The 18,791-nt window shown below is 39.8% G+C and overlaps 1 protein-coding gene and 1 long non-coding RNA gene across 2 annotated transcripts in view; one reads left to right on the top strand and one right to left on the bottom strand.

The window, feature by feature from the left end:
- Positions 1 to 2,501: 2,501 nt before the first annotated feature.
- The window catches only part of LOC120106103 (vacuolar fusion protein CCZ1 homolog), a 35,330-nt gene continuing 19,040 nt past the window's right edge, over positions 2,502 to 18,791 (bottom strand). Inside the window, exons 5-9 of the mRNA XM_039118989.1 lie at positions 16,720 to 16,818; positions 16,127 to 16,591; positions 6,920 to 7,075; positions 3,545 to 3,774; positions 2,502 to 2,909 (exon numbers count right to left, since the gene is read on the bottom strand). Coding sequence (XP_038974917.1) covers positions 2,879 to 2,909; positions 3,545 to 3,774; positions 6,920 to 7,075; positions 16,127 to 16,591; positions 16,720 to 16,818 — 981 coding nt within the window. The 3' untranslated portion in view covers positions 2,502 to 2,878. The remainder of the gene's footprint in view (positions 2,910 to 3,544; positions 3,775 to 6,919; positions 7,076 to 16,126; positions 16,592 to 16,719; positions 16,819 to 18,791) is intronic.
- On the top strand, positions 13,481 to 13,702 carry LOC120106105. The gene is made up of 2 exons (XR_005508352.1): positions 13,481 to 13,522; positions 13,611 to 13,702. It is a non-coding gene; the product is annotated as an uncharacterized LOC120106105 (long non-coding RNA).

Here is an 18,791-nt window from a genome sequence, read left to right as displayed (position 1 = left end):
TGTTGAGAGACTTTACATCCCAAATTCAAAGAAAATCTGCACAAATTGAAATAAATAATTGGGCTAGACGTACCATTTAAGATACTTTCATAAAATAATTATTTTCCTACTTTGCAAGTGGTTTTATGGAAGTTATTGTCCCTAGGATACAAAACTTATACTTCTTATGCTTTAGATTGCACCCTAAAAGTATAAAACACCAATATCCATATACTTGCTAATTTGTAAGAGAGAGTTAGCAGTTGTAAGAAAGAAAGAGTATGGCTGGAAGAAAGAAGAGAAGGAAAAGTTATCCAACTCTTCCAGATTACAGGAGTGAAAAGAAGTGCCTCATCATGAAATTAAAAATGTAGCAGTCAAAAATTTGAACTTCTCTCAATGGATAAGAAAGTAAATGAAGCCTCTTTTGGTCAAGAAACCAACGATCAAAACAAATAACAACCTCCAATGGATAAGAGGAGTGGAATTATTTTGAAAATTAAACTCTGGTGTTATTTTGAAAATAGAAAACTCTGCCAGAACTTACCGAAGGGCTGCCCACAACAACTATCCATAGCCTATCTGCATATTTCATTTGTATTTATTTATATGAGAATTTTTATAAAAATCATGATAATTTGTCATGAACCCAAAAATGCTGTTTAGGGTTGCATTAAATTTTCTTGGGAGGAAAAGTTGAACATTGGGCCTTGATTGGATTATGATGTGCATTTGGAAATGTCTGATACATTCCCCTATTATTCGCATTATATATGTGTAGTTAATTTAATATTACTCATGCTTTGCCCTATATAACTAAGTAATGTTTCTTGATATGCCTGGAAAATATTATTCTAGAGGTGCTAAGATGCTGGTTTCCTGTTTCTATGATCTTATGATTGATTGGTGTATTGTGACCTTTTTGTCATATGATCAATAGCATAGGAACTAGTGATACCTTGTCCGAAAACTGTGGTTTTGATATTTTTCTTTCCTCCTTTTTTCTTTGGGAAATAAGTAAAACAACATGGTTACAACTTGGCAGTTTATCAAGCCACAGGAAGAATTTTTCCTTCCAGGAGAAGTGATATTGGAACAGGGAAAGGCAGTAGATCAACTATATTTTGTCTGCCACGGTAAGCTGGTATATTAATGGCCAATCATCATGTCTTTTGTCTCCAATTTTCAATGTGAAACATAGTTCAACTACCAGTTCAAGTCTCTCCTGTGAAACAACCATAACCTCTCTCCTGTGAAACCCCTGAGGATAGAGGTTCCAACCACCAGTTCAAGTCTGGTTGGCACAATAAAGGAAGAAATTAACTTCCCATATTGTAGTATGTCATCTCAGACGAGAGATGGATAAGATATTCTTGCATTATTAAATGGCAATAGATTAGTTCCCATTGGCTCTGATATTATTTTTCCTTGCAGTTTCGATTTATTTGATTTATCTCTTAACTTCATCTCATGGTTATTAGCAAACTACATACTTTCATTTATTAATGTTTCTATTTTCGCTCGATGACGATAAAAATTTGTATGACTTGTCACTTATACCGTGTACATTCCTGTATACATGCATTATTTCCAGCAGCTACATTCAGGTATATAGTAAATATGACTTTGTTTCTGTTTGTCTGTTTATAGTTTTCATTTCTTTTTCCAAAATTGACACCACAAACCTCCCAACAAGATCTTGAGCTGGTGAGGGAAAAGATACTGCGAGTCTCTATCTTGGTTAGAACTTGTATGTTCACTTTCGGGTTTATTAAGTATTTGTGTAAAGTTCCAATATCTACCAAACCAGGATATCTATGAATTTAAGTTCATTTGTAATGAAGCCAACTCAGATATCATATATAATATGCAGCCAATGGATCTATTACTTCTGGTGATGATAGCTTCTTTGTGCAGGAAGGAGTAGGAATTGGTGAAGATGGATCAAAGAGACTAAACGTGATGCTTAGAACATATATTTAAGGTGAGAATTAATATGTAAAGCCCCACAAATTCAAAAGAAAATACTGTTCATTACAGAAACTGTTCATTACAAAATGAACAGATAGCGGAGAGAGGATGAGAGAAGTGGGAGAGGAAGCAGGCCCGGTGGAGAGGGTACGGGGTTAAGGAGCAAAAGGAGAGAGTCATCCAATAAATGTGGATGAGCAACCCGTTAAAGCAGCAAAAACAACAACAAAACCAAAAAAAAAAAGAGGGTGGCCTGAGAAAGACCACCAAAAACACTCAAAGGATAATGTTTTCCAAACATGTACAAATCTTTCGTCTTCTGATAAGAATGGCAATGATAGATTTTGTAGATATAGTTAACAGTGACATACCTACGTGGTAGAACAATGAAGCCAGCTATGATGATCCCAGCCCTATGATCTTGATGTGCTTAGGATTCTTGATGTAGTAATGATATCTGAAGGCCAGAAATTGAATCTAGTAGTTTATCAAGAAACGAGTACACATAATAAGAAACATACTTGGAGTGCATCTAGTTGCATATCAAGAAATGAGTACGTATAATAATCAGCACACTTAAATTGCACAAAAGCATGTCAAGATAATTAGTTGTAAAATAATAGATATCATTTGTTTCATGGCTTTTCCCACTTATTTTCAGAGCTGCATGTGACTAGTAGACTTTAAATGTGGTAATGATATGAAGTGTTCAACATTATATACACTCCCACAATACTGTAAAGGCCTTTGTAAATTGAAATCAGAACTGCAACCCGTCAAGGCAAGGCATGGTACTTTGGCCAGGGAACAGTCCCGTTGATGCAGTTCTATAAATTGGTCTTGGGAGGGGACTGCTTTGGATCTTTAGAGTCTCTGAAACCTTGAGCTTGGTCCTTTTTTCTCTCGATAAAAGAACCTTGAGCTTGGTCTAGTCCAAAGAAAACGCTCCATCACAATACCTTCAGGGAGCATTGCCAAAAGTTATCAGAATGCAAATAATGAACAAATTTAAACAATGAACTAGCATTGAATGGATTCATTCCAACCTCTGAAAAGTATCTAAGTTCCTATCCAGCACTAAGAATGAGCCACAAAATTTTCCTTAGCTTGTGACAAATGATGAATCAGGGTGTCAAATCTCAAAACGACATAGTTTATAAGTATATTGAAGAGCTGGCATCTTCCATTGCACAAAGATGAATCTAGTTATTATTCTAGCAACATAATGACTAAAATATTAGATTTTATATCTAGCAATTCAAACAGGCAGGAAAAGCCAACAGCTTACACCTAATCTCATGGTGGTATGATCTCCTCCATCATAAATGAGGTAGTTGCAAGATTCTGGGGTGCAAGACCAATTGAAAAAGCTAGCGCACAAATGATGTTGCAAAAGTTAGGAGGCCACAAATAAATACCTTTCGTATAGCATAATCATATCTGGGATTAGTGGCGACATTTCAAGAAACAGTTTAAAATCAAGTGTAGAGTGATATTTAATCTATGCAAACCGACTCCTGATCTATTATTTATTAATCACAAGAGAAAACAAATGGGAAAAAGAATTCCTGAAGCACAGCTACAAAACATATACCTGTTGCTGAACTTCTCAACAGCATCGGATGCATAAAGAAGTGTTTCATTGGCCTTCTCCAGAGCCATATAAAGTTCTCTTCCTCTTGTAACCTTGGCAATTATCCAAGCATTATTTCTGGCTCTAATACACACTTCAAAATCTTTTCTATAGTCGGGGTTATCCCTTTTTGCTCTCGACTTCTCCAAGTCAACCTCTTCTCTTAGCTTATTAAGTGCGAGTAATGAGTCCTGCAAAGCAAGATGCCCAGAAGAACCCTGTTAAAGCACATATTTTGAACTTGTATATAGTGCAGGTTGGTTATTGCAATCATGAGCTCAATTTGCAGGATAAGAATTCAATGCCGTTTTAGTTCTTCAATATAGTACTAAATTTGCACCACTATAAGATATCTTGTTTTCCTTTGATTCCAAAGCTGCAACATATCTAAAATGGTTAGAAACAAGAAATACCAATAGAACTGAAATATTTCCTACATACTTGGATTTGCTGGCATCAACAAATAAAAAAAAATGCATTACAATGGTATCCTACTCCTCAAACGAGGGTATCTCTAGATGAATTTGTAGAATCATCGATGCTCTTCAAAAAACAAGAACCTTTTATAGCTTAATGAAGATTACAGCATTAAATACCATTGCCACAAGATTGGAGGTGGATCACAGAACTAAAAAAAAGAATTTGATTTCAAACATAGCTTGCAAACTCAGTTCTGAACCCTGTAGCAGTACCCAATTGACACACCCAGGACTAAGTGCATGTAGGTACACAGTACGGAGTCTTGATACCTTATTGGTACTGAAAGGTATGCTCGGTACTGTGCGGAATAGTTCAGTAATGCAAACAATGATTTCAAGAGAAAAGTTCTATACTTTCTAATGAATCTTATTTCAGAAATAATTTATGTGCATGCATTTAATACGGCCATATTGCTTTGTCTAAAACTCTTAAACCAACCTCAGTTTCAGACTATCTATGGGTGGATGCCAAATCATTCTGGTTTTGTTTCAAGTCTCATTTAACCGAAACTTGCAACCATGATTCTAGGTGGGACGAACGGCTAACAGAAGTGTTTTTTGGCAAATAAGAATAGATTACTTCAATTTGTAAATATGCATAAATAGAGACGTTATGTACAATATGAAAAAAATATTAGGATTGAATGCAAAATAATAAAAAAAACTCTAACATTGTAAAGGACTACAACCATGCCCTTTGCTACAAAATCTTTTTATCATATATACACGGGCTCAACCTCAGGCCTAAAACTCTTCCATGCACAGCTGGTATAACATGCCATAATCTGTAGATTCATGAGAGAAATTGACAGGATAAAGAACCAAGGATCTGATACATCTATTTTTTTTCTTCACTAAACTATTTTAAAATAACGACGGCCCATAAAAAATTTCCCTCCTACATTGCTGGTGTCACGGCTGGTAAAACATGAGATATAAGTAAATTGGTGTCACCACACTCATATTTAGTTTTTCTCAAGAACAGATCTAGTTATTTCTCGATTCTCCACTAGATGACATAGCTCTAAACCACAAAAGTAAATAAGGAAACCAAGATTTGCCTTTCGATATCGGACCCCATACTGAAACCATCCTATACCGTACGGTACGAGATAGCGAGGCATACCGAATGTCAGTACATTACGAGACTGCATACCAGTTTAGTACCGATACGGTATGGTACACTCGGTACGGTACAGTACCAACCGGTACAGCAAACCTTGAGGGAAACATTGGGTTAAAAATCTCCTTCTGACTACTTACATGGCTTATTTGGGGAGGGTAACGTTCAATCCTTAAAGATATCTTCTATCTAAGTGAATAGTAATCTTCCATTTAAAACATTCTTATATAATGTCAACCAAATTCTTTTGTCAGCAATGAAGAGCATGACGATATGATACTTAGTGCGCTCCCATGTTAACTAGCATGATGATATAATACTTACTGTGTTTCCATGTTAACAACCTAGTGCCATCCATGATGATATAATACTAACGCTACCCTGTAAAAACTTGGATTAACTGTCTGAGATACAAGGTTTTACCATCCAATATTTTCTTAAAAGTTCAAAAACTATTTCAAACTATGAGTTCTTCCTTCTAAGCAATCATGCAGGAGAAATGGTTAGTATTGCAGTATCATATTTATCTTCCCAAAAGTTGAGTCTGAAATTCTCATCATAAAGGATATTCAAATCCAAATAATCTTTCGATTTAAGATATTTCCACAGCACTAAAGACATAGAATTTCAGTTCTTGCCCATGGTATGTCATTCTAATAGTTCCACAAACCTAAAATCAAGGTCCGCCGTACCGGTACCGGTCGGCGTACCGGTGGCGGCCCGGACCGGTCCGAACCGGGCCCATACCGGTTCCGTACCGGATCTCCAACAATAAACTACCGGTACTGGATTCTACGCTGATCTGATAATGGTTCCAAGCCGGACCGGTATGGCAGATCATGCCTAAAATGCACTTTGGTCATTGACTATATCCTCTTTTATGATAAACCAATTGTTGAGAGTTGTATCTAAGACTAGAACTGAGCTCTGTTCGAGTTCAGAATCTGGTTGAGGCCTTCTCCTCAAATGTTTAGGTAATTAAGTACCATCTACAAAATGCATATGGTAAACACGAAATGACCTCCACAAGGACAAAAACTATTTTTAAGGCCTGCACAATCAACGAGTAACCTAAGGACCTTGGGACCAAACAGAAATAAGGATAAAACAAGATAGTTGCTGATAAGCACCCATAATGTAGAAGAAAGATCATCCTAGAGCATATAGCAGGATAAAGCAGACTCTTAGGTCCTGTTTGGAAAATTCCAGCAGGGTAGGCTGGGATTAGAGGGTCATGAAGGGAGTGAGGGAGAAGGAGAGGAAGGAAGTGGGGAGTCCCATGGCCAGCTCCTGGTGGGATAAGGAAAAAGACCTTGTAGGATATGATAAAGAACTCGAGAGGTCTTTTTTCTTGATTGGGTGCCGTGAACCATGCTCTCACTCTTCCACTATCCTGCTTCCGTTCTCCGTACCCTCCATGATGCAATCCAAGCCTATCCCACCAGGACTTTCCAAGCAGACCCTTAATATGATGATAGAACATGGAAGAAGCATAAGTCTCAGCAATTTTGAATGGAAACTATAGACAAAGCAGATCATTCAACAAAGAATAGATAATAGGGATTTGAGAAAGTCAAAAATGTACAGGCATGGTAACCAATTAATAATTCTGCATAATTTTAAACTCCCGAAAGTGAATGGTAGGAAGTGATGGATCTATTTAATGAGACAGATCAGCTAATATAACAGTTATATATAGAGCACAGGTGCATGACAACATGTTACAGCACAAACCTTTGTAAGAGTCGTGACTTTTCCTGGTGGGGAAGCCCTTGATATACCCATATCACGGTCTACAAGTAAGTAGCGATACCCACTGACATGATAAGCATTTTCACCACCCCATCCTCTGGATAGTTTCTCCTCAACATTTACAATCTTCTGTGATGCCTGTGAGAAAAAAAAAGGTAAAAGAAAATAAATCAGCATGGTTTCAGCATTAGAAATTGTTAAGTACTAGATATCAGAAATGAAAGAAGACCAGGACAGAAAGGTAACCCTGGGGCAAAAATATGGAAGAGTGACGCCATCAGGACCTTCTCTTACATAAACCATTTTAAAAGGTCAAGCATCTAATTAAATGTTAATAGCCAACATAATCTCAAATTATTTATGCTAGACTTGAAAAATTACTGATGCATCAAAATTCAACCTTCTTAAGAAAAAGATGCAGCTTCAACTAATGCTAGGCGACTGTACTAATATCAGGATCATTGTTTCCAGAATAATTTTTGAGGCGGCATGATCACCAACAAGTGTACAAGCATATCATACATAACTGCAAAAGAAAAGGCTGAGAGATGCCTGTTCATGTTCTATAGGTTGTGAGTGCATTGAGACCAGGATGGCACACATTCTGCTTTATGCCATGAAAACCAAGAAATAACTAGACTCACTAATATAAGTTGCACCTGAGGATCATGACGAATCACAACTGTATTTTTTAGGCTCTAAACAACCACATCTTTCCATATTATGCAGGATATACAAGCACATAAAGGATCATCTAGAGATGTAAAAATATATAAAACCACTGAACTATGGTTCAGATGGTATCACCATTCTCATTTAGGCAACAGGCAGGGGTTCGATTCTGCAGGGTGTTGACCCTCGCTTTGATCCCCAATTATAAAAAGCCTTAGTCCTGCGAGTAATGGCATGGTCTGCACAGGGGGCTGGGCTTTGGCATAGATGGAGTGGGATGTCATAGGGTGGAGGCGGGGAATAGCCCTCCCATCTCAAAAAGAAGAAGAAGAAGGAGAAGAAAAAGAAGAAGAAGCAAGACATAAAGGTATAGGGTAGACTGATATAAAATAATATACAGCAGAAATCTAAATTTATAACTATAAGTACTTCCAATATCCTCTTTACTCTTCCTATTCATAAAATGCCAACTTTATATATCAGCAAAGCATGATTGACTCATTAACACCATATATAATTTAATACCATAAATGCATGTTCACTGGCAAATATCACTGAAATTACTAGAATGCTAACTAGGAGCCATGATCCATGAGAGGGAAAAAAATAGCAAAAACGCAAAATACCATATTGGGGGCGGACCGGCACGGTTTCACCCCTTTGTTCCAAATACCGGCTGGAAGAACGAGAGAGGAAAAGAAATAGAAATGGGTGAAGGAGGGAGAGGGAGAGGAAGGAAGGAAAAGATAGGAAGAGGGAGGAGGATGGCCAAAGGATGCCAGCGGAGGGCCAGAAAGGGGCACGGAGGGGCAGAGCAAAGGCTCTGCCCTCTGATTCCCCTATTTCACTTAATTTCTTCAAAATAAAAAAAAGAGGCCCCCTCCGGGACCCCTATGTCCAACGAAATAGGGGAACTGGAGAATAGAGCCCTTCCTCCTCCCCTCCGTGCCCCTCCCCAGCCATCCACCTCCCACCCTCTCTCTTCCCCCCTCCCCACCCTCCCCCCCCTCCCCACCCTCCCTCATTTCCTCTCTCCCATTCTCCCTCTCCCTCGCCCTCTCTGTTGTGTTGGTACAAGCCCAGTATGGAATGGCAAGGGGCGTACAGAACTGTGCTACCGGAAAACCGGTACATGCCTTAGTAGTGGCCCTTGGCAAAGACTATGCAAGAAAATAAAATTTCATATTTTTACAACCAAGTCATCAGTTGTCCCAAACTCAATTGTTATATACCATAGCATATCAACTAATACATAAATCACAAAATCAACTGTTTGGAATTATTAACATCCTCCCACAATGCCTTTTTGTTGTATTCTATGCAAGTGCACCAAACTGGATGATTCTTCAAATAAATCCTTAGTACATTAGTTGTAGTTTTCTGATGTCTTTCATTCTTATTAGGACCCCTGACATGCTTATGGACTCCCTTTTCAGCAGTCTTGTCTCTAGATCACGTATCACCTGCCCAAACCATATCAAACACTTAACTTTGTGCCTCTACTCTTCAAATGTAGCATTGTGCAACATATTGTCACAAGTTCACCTCAGCATCTTCAACTCTACCGAAGCTCATCTAACTCTGATTGGCCATCTCACTGTCCAATATTCTCGTTTATACCATAACGCTTAGCTTGACTGTTATGTGAAGTTTTTCTCAAGTTTTAATGGAATCTCAAGATCATGCAACAATCTGAAGGTGCATTTACACTCCAACCATCTTTTCTGTCCTATCAGAGATGCCCTGATATTTTTACTCGATTTGTTAAAACAAATATAAAATTTTATAGCATTTTTTTTGAAATTCCTTTTCCTTAATTCTAATCAAGTCTGTAGTTCCATCCATATTCCCAATAAGGTTAGAAAATTTGAAATGAATGAGCATATGTTAGCTTAACACCAAGTTATGTACTTCTGTTAGCTATAAACTCCTCTCATAGTTCCAGTTTCATGTTGAAGCCTTCCGTATCTCATAGTCTACTCTATAGATAACTCACATCAATGGGCTTATCTAGGATAGCAACATCTAACACCTGAAACAATTAGAGAAAGGGGTCAAGCATAGGGATGGTAAGATGAAAATGACGTTCATTCACTACTTCAAAAATATAGAACAAATCTTTAATGACAAAAATTAAAATTAGGAGTATAATACATATCATGAAAGAGCAACGCATCACATACATGTGCTTGTCAATAAATACATCCTACGTGCCTTGTGCATTGCTTAAAGTAGTAAACTATGATTGGCTACACCTAAATCTTGGGTTGATTCTTGGCAAACATGGAACTCTGAGCACTGCAAGGATGGTATAACTGGAAGCCTCCCTTTTGCACACCTACCAGAGCAATCCTCGCAGCAGAGTGCAAATTTCATGGCAAGGGGAATGAAGTTGAGGCATAGTCCAAATTAAATGCCTAGAGGTACCCTACCATCATAGATTATGGAGACAAATCAAATACGATAAGAAATGGAGGGATGAACTAACTTGAACATGCTCCATAAAAAAGGAACAAGCACACCAAATAAGCAATGATGAGAAAGCTTAAGTGTAAATCTCACAAGGGATAAGATGAAGATTAAGCATTTTAGAGTAGGTATAGGAATTGTAAGTTCCAATATCTAAGACCCATACTTTAGGATCTAGAAGTGAAGAGGAAAACATGAGATAACATGGATGGTAGCCGTGCAAAAGGAGCCAAAGAAATTTTTCATAACTGTTAAATAACCACTAGATTCCAAAAGCTTAAGTTGACTGGGAACAAGTCAACCATGCAAGGAAAGCCGTACCGGTCCGTACCGGCCGGTACGGGCCGGTACGAACCGGTCCGGTGCTTGACCGGTACCGGAGAGCGATGAAAACCGGTATATCCGGTTTTCATCTGTGTACCGGCCGGTACGGACCCCGTACCGGCCGGTACGGGACTCGTACCGGTGCGAACCGGCTCCGGTTCGGGTGGTTTTTTTTTTTTTTTACGAAACCACAGCTTCGCGCTGTGGTTTCAAAAACCACGCGCGCGCGTGGTTTCAAAAACCACGCGCCGCGCGTGGTTTTAGGGAGAAGTGGCCCACGGGGCCACTTCTTTCAATTTTTTTTTTTTTTTTCGGGGAACCACAGCGAGGCGCTGTGGTTCCCAAAACCACCGCGGCGCGTGGTTTCAAAAACCACGCGCCGCGCGTGGTTTTGTGAAGGAAGTGGCCAACCGGCCACTTCTTTCAATGAAAAAAAAAAATAAAAAATTGCTGTGGCCGACAGGCCACAGCTTTCTCCCTTTTTTTAATAGGAAAAGGAGTGGCCGGAGGCCACTCCTTCCCATTAAAAACCAAGAAGCGGCCCACCGGCCACTTCTTTCCGTACGAATTTAACATTACTAAGCTGGAATTTTCTGTTAATCTGGGATTAACTTAAGCCTCTCGTTCGGTTATAAAAACCGAACGAGGCTCACTTCTTTCCCAAACAATTTGAGGTTGAGACTTGAGAGGTTCTAGTTAAGGTGCGGAGACGGAAAGATTTGAGAGATAGCGAGGAGGAGGTCCTGCCCAAAAAATCCAGCGGAGACTATTTAAGGTGCGGTTTTTTTATCCTATATTATTTCATTAATTTTGTTAATAATTTATTTAAAAAAAATAGTTTATAAATTACTTAAATAATAAGATAATGCAAAAATTTACTTTATTAGCTTAATTTTTTGATAAGTTGTCCTTTTATGATAGAAATGGGTTCTATTTAAGGTGCGGAGACGGAAAGATTTGAGAGATAGCGAGGAGGAGGTCCTGCCCAAAAAATCCAGCGGAGACTATTTAAGGTGCGGTTTTTTTATCCTATATTATTTCATTAATTTTGTTAATAATTTATTTAAAAAAAATAGTTTATAAATTACTTAAATAATAAGATAATGCAAAAATTTACTTTATTAGCTTAATTTTTTGATAAGTTGTCCTTTTATGATAGAAATGGAGCCATCAAGAAAAACGAACCCTGCAAAGCGTGATATTGGCTGGTCTTATGGGCGAAGACTTGGAAGTGAGGGGCAACGACACCAGTTTCAATGCAAGTTTTGCGACAAGGTTTTCAAGGGAGGAGGGGTAACCAGGTTGAAGCAACACTTAGCCGGAAATTCCGGTGAGGTTGCTACGTGCCGAAATTGTCCTAACGAGATTCGTGTGCTGATGAGGCAGAATCTTGCTGAGGCCAAAGAAGCGAAGGAGGTGGCTTCCAAGAAGAGGGCGGAGGTCGATCGCCAAGCGGCAGAGCCACCTTCCTATCACTCTAGGGAGCCAGAGGAGGTCGAGGATCTAGATGAGGAGGAGGCAGATATTCAGGCGGCCATGCATGCAAGCCTGGATGATCAGTGGCAGGAGGAGGAGGTGGCCAGGCATAGAGCTCGATTTGGGCCCTCTGCATACGAGTCGGGCGGCGGTTCTCGAAGCACTAGACAAGATCCAGAGTTCTTGAGGACAACTTCAGTAAGGGAGGGCGTCGGCAAAGAACGTGGCCGGATTGCATCTATGCTGGGTGGTTTTGGTAGCCGAAAGAAGTCATCTAGAGGAGTTGCAGAAGGAGCGACAATTCATGATGTAGATCCGCATGCTCTCCCCAGTAGAGATTCAAGGCAGCAGAGGGTAGACACAATGTGGATGAAGGATAAGAAGAAAACTATGTGGCGAGCTATTGGATCCTGGTTTCACTTCAGCCACATCCCAGCGAATGTGGCAGACAATACATACTACAGGTCTGCCATTGCCGCCATACAAGCTGCCGGTCCCGGTGTAGCTCCTCCAGGCCCGAAGGATATATACGGTGAGCTTCTTGACAACAATAAGGAGGAGCTGGAGAATTGGATTGACTCCTACAAGAGCAAGTGGCCCATATATGGACTAACCATCATGTGCGATGGTTGGACCGGTCCGACCAGGCGGAGCATCATCAACTTCCTGACATACTGTGATGCTAAGACCTTCTTCCACAAGTCGATTGATGCTTCGGCTTCTGTGCACAACACCTCGTACATGCTGAAACTTATGGAGGATGTGATTGATCTGGTAGGAGAGGAGAATGTCGTGCAGGTCGTCACTGATAATGGGCCGCAATATAAGGCTGCCGGGCAAGTCTTGATGGAGCGGCGGCCACATATTTTCTGGACCCCATGTGCTGCACATTGTATCGATCTTATGTTGATGGACATTGGAAAGATCCGTAGGGTGCAACAAACGGTGGAGACAGCCCAACGCATTACGAGGTATATTTATAACCATAACTGGGTTCTTTCATTGATGAGAAAGTATGCAGGGGGAGAGATTCTGAGACCAGGAGTCACACGGTTTGCTACCAACTTCATCGCACTTGATAGCATACTCGAGAAGAGAGGAGCCTTACGTCAGATGTTTGCCAGTCCGGAGTGGTATGATAGTAGATATTCTTATGCCGGCTCTGAAGGGAGCAAGATAGAAGACTTGGTGACGAGACAATCATTCTGGCAGCGGGCTACTACAATAGTCAAGGCTATCAAACCATTATATGAAGTGCTGCGGGCCGTAGATAGCGAGATCTACCCCCAGATGGGATTTTTGTATCACATGATGGTCAAGGCAAAGGATCAGATTATGGAGGCAGATCCAGCACATGGCCGGTCATACATCAACATCATTGAGCAACGGTGGGGAGCGCAAATGGGTACGGAATTACATCTAGCAGGTAAACTAAGATATAATTATAGTGACAATTATAGTGATGGATATAATTATATAATTATGCTAAGATAGTCTCGTATATGTGCAGCATACTACCTAAACCCCCGGTTTCAGTACAGCATAGATGGAATTGGTATGGATGAAACACTTCTGGATGCTTTGCGTAATGTGATTTACAAGATGGAGGCAGATCCAGAAAAAGCGGCCCTATGTCTTGAAGAGGTAATTATGATTTAGTAATTACTAGCATGTGTAAGTATATCAGCATCTTCAATTATTAACATGGTTTTCTTATGCTTATTTTTCACAGAGCAAATTATTTAGAGAGGGCAGCTACAGTTTTGGCCAACGAGCGGCTGTCGTCAGCAAACACAATATGAATCCAGGTACGTGACACATCAGCAAAACATTCACCTGGTGTTACTTAGTTACTATTATGGAACTATCATATATGTAATCTTCATAAATATTTTTGCAGCTGAATGGTGGGTGCATTTTGGCGGATCCGCGAGAAATCTAAAGCGGATAGCTATCCGGATCCTCTCCCAAACAGTCTCCTCTAGTGGATGTGAGCGCAATTGGTCCACCTTCGCCCTTATCCACAGCAAACAAAGAAACCGTTTGACGCAAAAGCGCCTCAACGACCTTGTTTATGTGCATTACAATTTGCGGTTGAGGCTAAAGTGCATCCAGGAGGAAGTGGAGCTCAAGTATACAGATCCGATTTACGGGTCCTTCACCGCTGATGACGATGATCCACTACTCGGCTGGCTTGTAGGCCAGCAGCAGGAGCCCGAGCTTGACGAGCCAGGATCGCCTCCACGACCAGCTACCTTCATAGCCACCGAAGCTGGGGTCGATCCAGAGCAATGGGCTGAGCGCAATATTCCACGCACTCCCAGAGCTGATCAGCCGCAGGCACAGGGGAGCCAGACAGAGAGGGCCAGGAAAGGAAAACAAAGAATCCCAATGGAGAGTGTCGAGGAAGAGACTTGGACTAGTAGCGATGAAGGTTCTGGTGGTGATGGATCTTCTAGCCATGGAGGGAGCGGAGGACAGTATGGTACTCATGAGACACAGCCGGAGGGTGGTCTTTATTTCACCGGTGAGTCCCAATTTATGGGTGCTACACAGGATACGGACCACGGTCGACCACCTGATAGAGATCGTGAGGATATTATTGGATATAGAAGACGGGCTCCTCGAGGTCGTTCAGGAAGACAGGATACGACTGCAGATCCGAGGACATACGGATACGGATTCTATATCCACAGCCTCAGCCTGACGAATACGGATATGGTGCATTGGATTTTGCTTCCGCCATATTTGGATGGGCCCCTACACAATCAGAGGACACCTCTCAGAGCCAGAGCGTGAGCGAGAGATCCGACAGTTCTTATGACCTGGCGCGTGTTCCTTCTGATTGGGTTGATTTGCCTCCTCCTGATTATACTTATGATCCAGATATCTACGAGAGCCATCGGCACTCGTCCCGATTTTAGATATCCTAGAGTACTTTAAATGTATGTAAATGATTGTATCTTAATTCGAAGATATTTTATGTGTATGATTTTATCATTTCGAACGGGAGGAAAACGTAACATGCAATCATACATCATATATGTTTCAAATTTCAACCCTAAATTTAAATATGAAAATATCAAAAATCATGAAAAAAGTAATAAAAAAACATCAATTTTCATTTAATTTAAGATCCAACAGAGACAACATTTAAAAAAAAAAAAGTCTGACTCGTGGAGCCCGGCCGGTACCGTACCGGTCCGGACCGGTACGGTACCGGTCCGGACCGGTACCGCGGACCTTGCAACCATGTATATTAGGCTTAACACTCCCACTCATGAGGTTCGGACCATGCATGTGGAGAGACCACAATAACTGAAATAAGTCAAGATAATGAACAATGACTAGAATGAAACATCTAGATTAATTATATAAATAATTTGCATGGACAGGATTCGAACTTGTGACCTCTAGTGACCTTGAGTACTGATACCATGTTAGCTAACTACTAGACCCCAAAAGCTTAAAGTGATAGGGAAAGGCCAACAATGTATATCAGGCTCAACAATGACAATGAAGCTTTTGATAGGAACCAATGGTGGAAAGGGATTCCATTCAAACCAAAATAAATTATAAAGTCCTCTGGGTTTTGGTTTTGCATTCATGTCATGGTAATTGTCATGCAAAATTCAATAGCCAGGATAGAAGTCCACACTTGCTTTATGATACCAAGGGAAAAAAAAAGTTCAGTTTCCCATTCCAAAGTGCTACAACCACCAGATAGAATGTGCAGATCAGTAGTTATGATCATGAAAAATTGCTTTCTTATTCAAAACTGGTACAGGTTCTAGACACCATGAATAATTTGATCAATAATCTTGACGCTGTCCATGCAAAAAGCAGTAAGAAATGCAACGTGAAGATATTTGGAGCTATAGTTAATTCCATAATTAAATGACACAAGCATATATATATAGAAAATCAGAACATAAAATTGGTGGTTTTATTTATTGATTTAGCCGTACATTATTGCTATTTTTGCACTCTGGCTGTTTTTGTTCCCTTTTCCTCTTTGAACTTGTACTTTATACTTCAAAGCAAATAATTATAAGGTGTATCCATACGTATGTTGATAAGATGGAGGAAAAGTAAAGAAGAATGACTGATGTAAGCTACTACATGTAAAACATTAAGTGCTCTCATTTGCTTAAGGAGAGTAATGCAGGTGAAGAAATCCAGACATGAAAAAGACTGAAGGCACAAATAGAAAAGATGAAAAGCATCTATTGCAGAAAGTATACTGACATTTTCAAGAAGTTGCTTTTTCACCAGACTTAAGCCCTGCTCTCCATTTGTCATCAAGCAAACGGGAATCAGGAGTATAAGAGTCAAATTCCTATACTGGTAAACACAAAGATATGCGTGCTCCTCTGTCTGTTGGAGCCACAATGTTGGGCTCAAAGGAATGGAAGTACCAACTTCTGCACCCCAAATGTCAGTGCCAACAAAACCATCCTTTCTTTTAGACCATTTGTCACGTTGCAGAGGCCTTAGTATATGATATCTCTGACTTTGTCCTCCAGGGGAAGTATCACGAGATCTGTGTTGATACCCTTCTGACGCCAATCCCGCATTTGGTACAGCAGAGTTTGCAGCAACATTAGGTGCAGAAGTTCCCTTCCGCAAATATGACCAAGAATTTGTATTGGAAGTTAAAGCATGCGGAGTTAACCTCAGAACAGCATAAGTAAACAGATTTGTCGTGTCATCCTACCATGCAAAGTATAAGGGTAAATATCTTGTGAAAAATAACATATTATCCAGCAAACATTTGCTCTGAATTTCACAAACTAGCAAGAATAATTGAAAATCCAAAGTGAGAGGAAACACAACCGTACAGGAGAGAGTGTTGTTGACACCAGCAGATCTTGAAATAGTATCATTGAGTTGCAAATTGTGTTTCCAATACACAAAGATCCTATTACTGTGACAAGTGACTGCAAAATGCACAAAGCATGTCAATGAGTAATGCATTCAACGAATCAATTAAAGCCATCTACCGTAATTTGAAGATAGCAATGGGTATATGATGAGTTATGATGATATTGCCAAGAGCACAAAAGATTTGACTGTAAGTCACTAGAAGTTTTAGCAATAAATGCACCATTCTATGATAACTTCAGTAAATCATCAAAATAGCTATTGTCATCATAAGTTTTAGCAGCTAGACAATTTCAAAGCAAAAAAGGTTAATCCATCGATGTAATAACCCCAAAAATTTTTTTTATATAAAAAGGGATAGAATAGTCCTTTAAAATTGATATAAGGGGTAAAATTGGAAGGAATCAAAAGATAATGGCATAGTTGTAGATATGTTGAAGTGTTAGGGGCAAAATGGGAATTTAATAATATTAAACAAAGGTGAATAGTGCTTTGATGTGATTTAAATGGGGTGGTTGGTGGCTCACGGGAATGAAACCGAGAGAGAGTCACAGAGAGGGGGTTCTCAGGCGTGGAGGAAAAGAAGGAAAGAAAAGGAGAAGAAGAAGAAGAAGAAAGAAGAAGAGGAAGGGGATTCGAGGAGGAGGGGGATCCCGGTTGCACTTCCAGCTGAAGGGAAAAACGTAGATCTCCTTCCCCTCTACGCAAAGACCTCGATTTCCAAAAAGAAAAAGGTAAATATCCATCCCTATCTAGTCTTTTGATGACATTAGGCTATACAAAGGGTGGATATAGTCTAGAGGGGTCGGATAAGGGTTGTAGAGGTGGTTAAAAGAGGAAGAATCGGATTTTGACAAATTTTTCCGACACTACGGAAAAACTGTGTCGAAGTCTCAACTTCGGCGAATTATTTAAGGGGTCAAACGACCTCCGATAGTAATGCATGTTACCTCTTTGGAATTCTCTATGAGCGTAGAATGTTAGGTAAAAATTTCATCAAATTTGGAGTCCTGAAAGTGGATCAAAACCGGGATGAAGTAACCCACTGTCAGTTCGGGTTACTGTTCATCCGGGTGGAAAATAAGGGATTTCATGCTATAATAGGGTATTAAGCCTAGATCAAGCTAAAAGGGACCTTGTACTCATGCAAGGGAGTCCCTAATACATATAAATGGTAAGTTAATTAATTAAAAAGAAAAAGAAGAAAGAAAAGAAAAGATTTAGGGAATGGGGGAGTTGAATCAATTAAAGTTCCCTATATTATAATTGGCACGTAGATTATAGCCCTTGATACAAAACTAAATGTATTGTAAATGCATGTCACAGTTAGGCAAGAAGCTAGGGAACAAGAGGAAGAAGTTCCCCACTGCCAGCTGTAGATTTTTGGAGGCGTATCAGGGCTGTGCCAGATTGACAGGTGAGTGGGAGTCATGTACTTTGCACTATGAGCATCCTTAATTCATTTTCATGAATGTCGCCAAGTGTGAATTGATTCCACTTGAGCATATTGATTGATATTGTAGTAGATTCCTCTATAATCTTGATTCTCCATGCTTGATTATTCTGTACATGCATTTGAGGGAACATTGAGAGGAATTACGAGGGGTTGATGAGTAATCAAATTGATTCTGAATTGTGAAATGATTTCTTTTGTAAATTGATTTCATTTCCTCTATTTTAAAGACTTGTGAGTCATAGCTTGATTATACTCTTTTATGAGTAATTAAATTGGTTCCAAATTGTGAAATAACTTCTTTTGTAAATTGATTTCATTTCCTCCATTTCAAAGATTTGTAGAGCCTTCTTAGTGATTTATTGAGTTGTATTGCACTTCCTTGACCCTCACTCCTAACCCTGATGTTAGTTTATGATTGGGTCATGATCGAGTGAGTGGTAGTCTTGATCATACTCCTTTTTAGTAGAGTATTGGGAGGGTGCATTATGGCATTCATGCATGGCTTGGCAGTATCTGCAGGACACCTATAGTCGATGGGGTTGAACATCGGCCTTTGTGCACATAGTAGCCTTC

The sequence above is a fragment of the Phoenix dactylifera genome, unplaced genomic scaffold (genome assembly GCF_009389715.1).
Source record: "Phoenix dactylifera cultivar Barhee BC4 unplaced genomic scaffold, palm_55x_up_171113_PBpolish2nd_filt_p 000465F, whole genome shotgun sequence".
NCBI lineage: Eukaryota > Viridiplantae > Streptophyta > Magnoliopsida > Arecales > Arecaceae > Phoenix > Phoenix dactylifera.
Note: the sequence above shows the minus strand (reverse complement) of the source record. Positions and strands in the feature narration are given on the sequence as shown.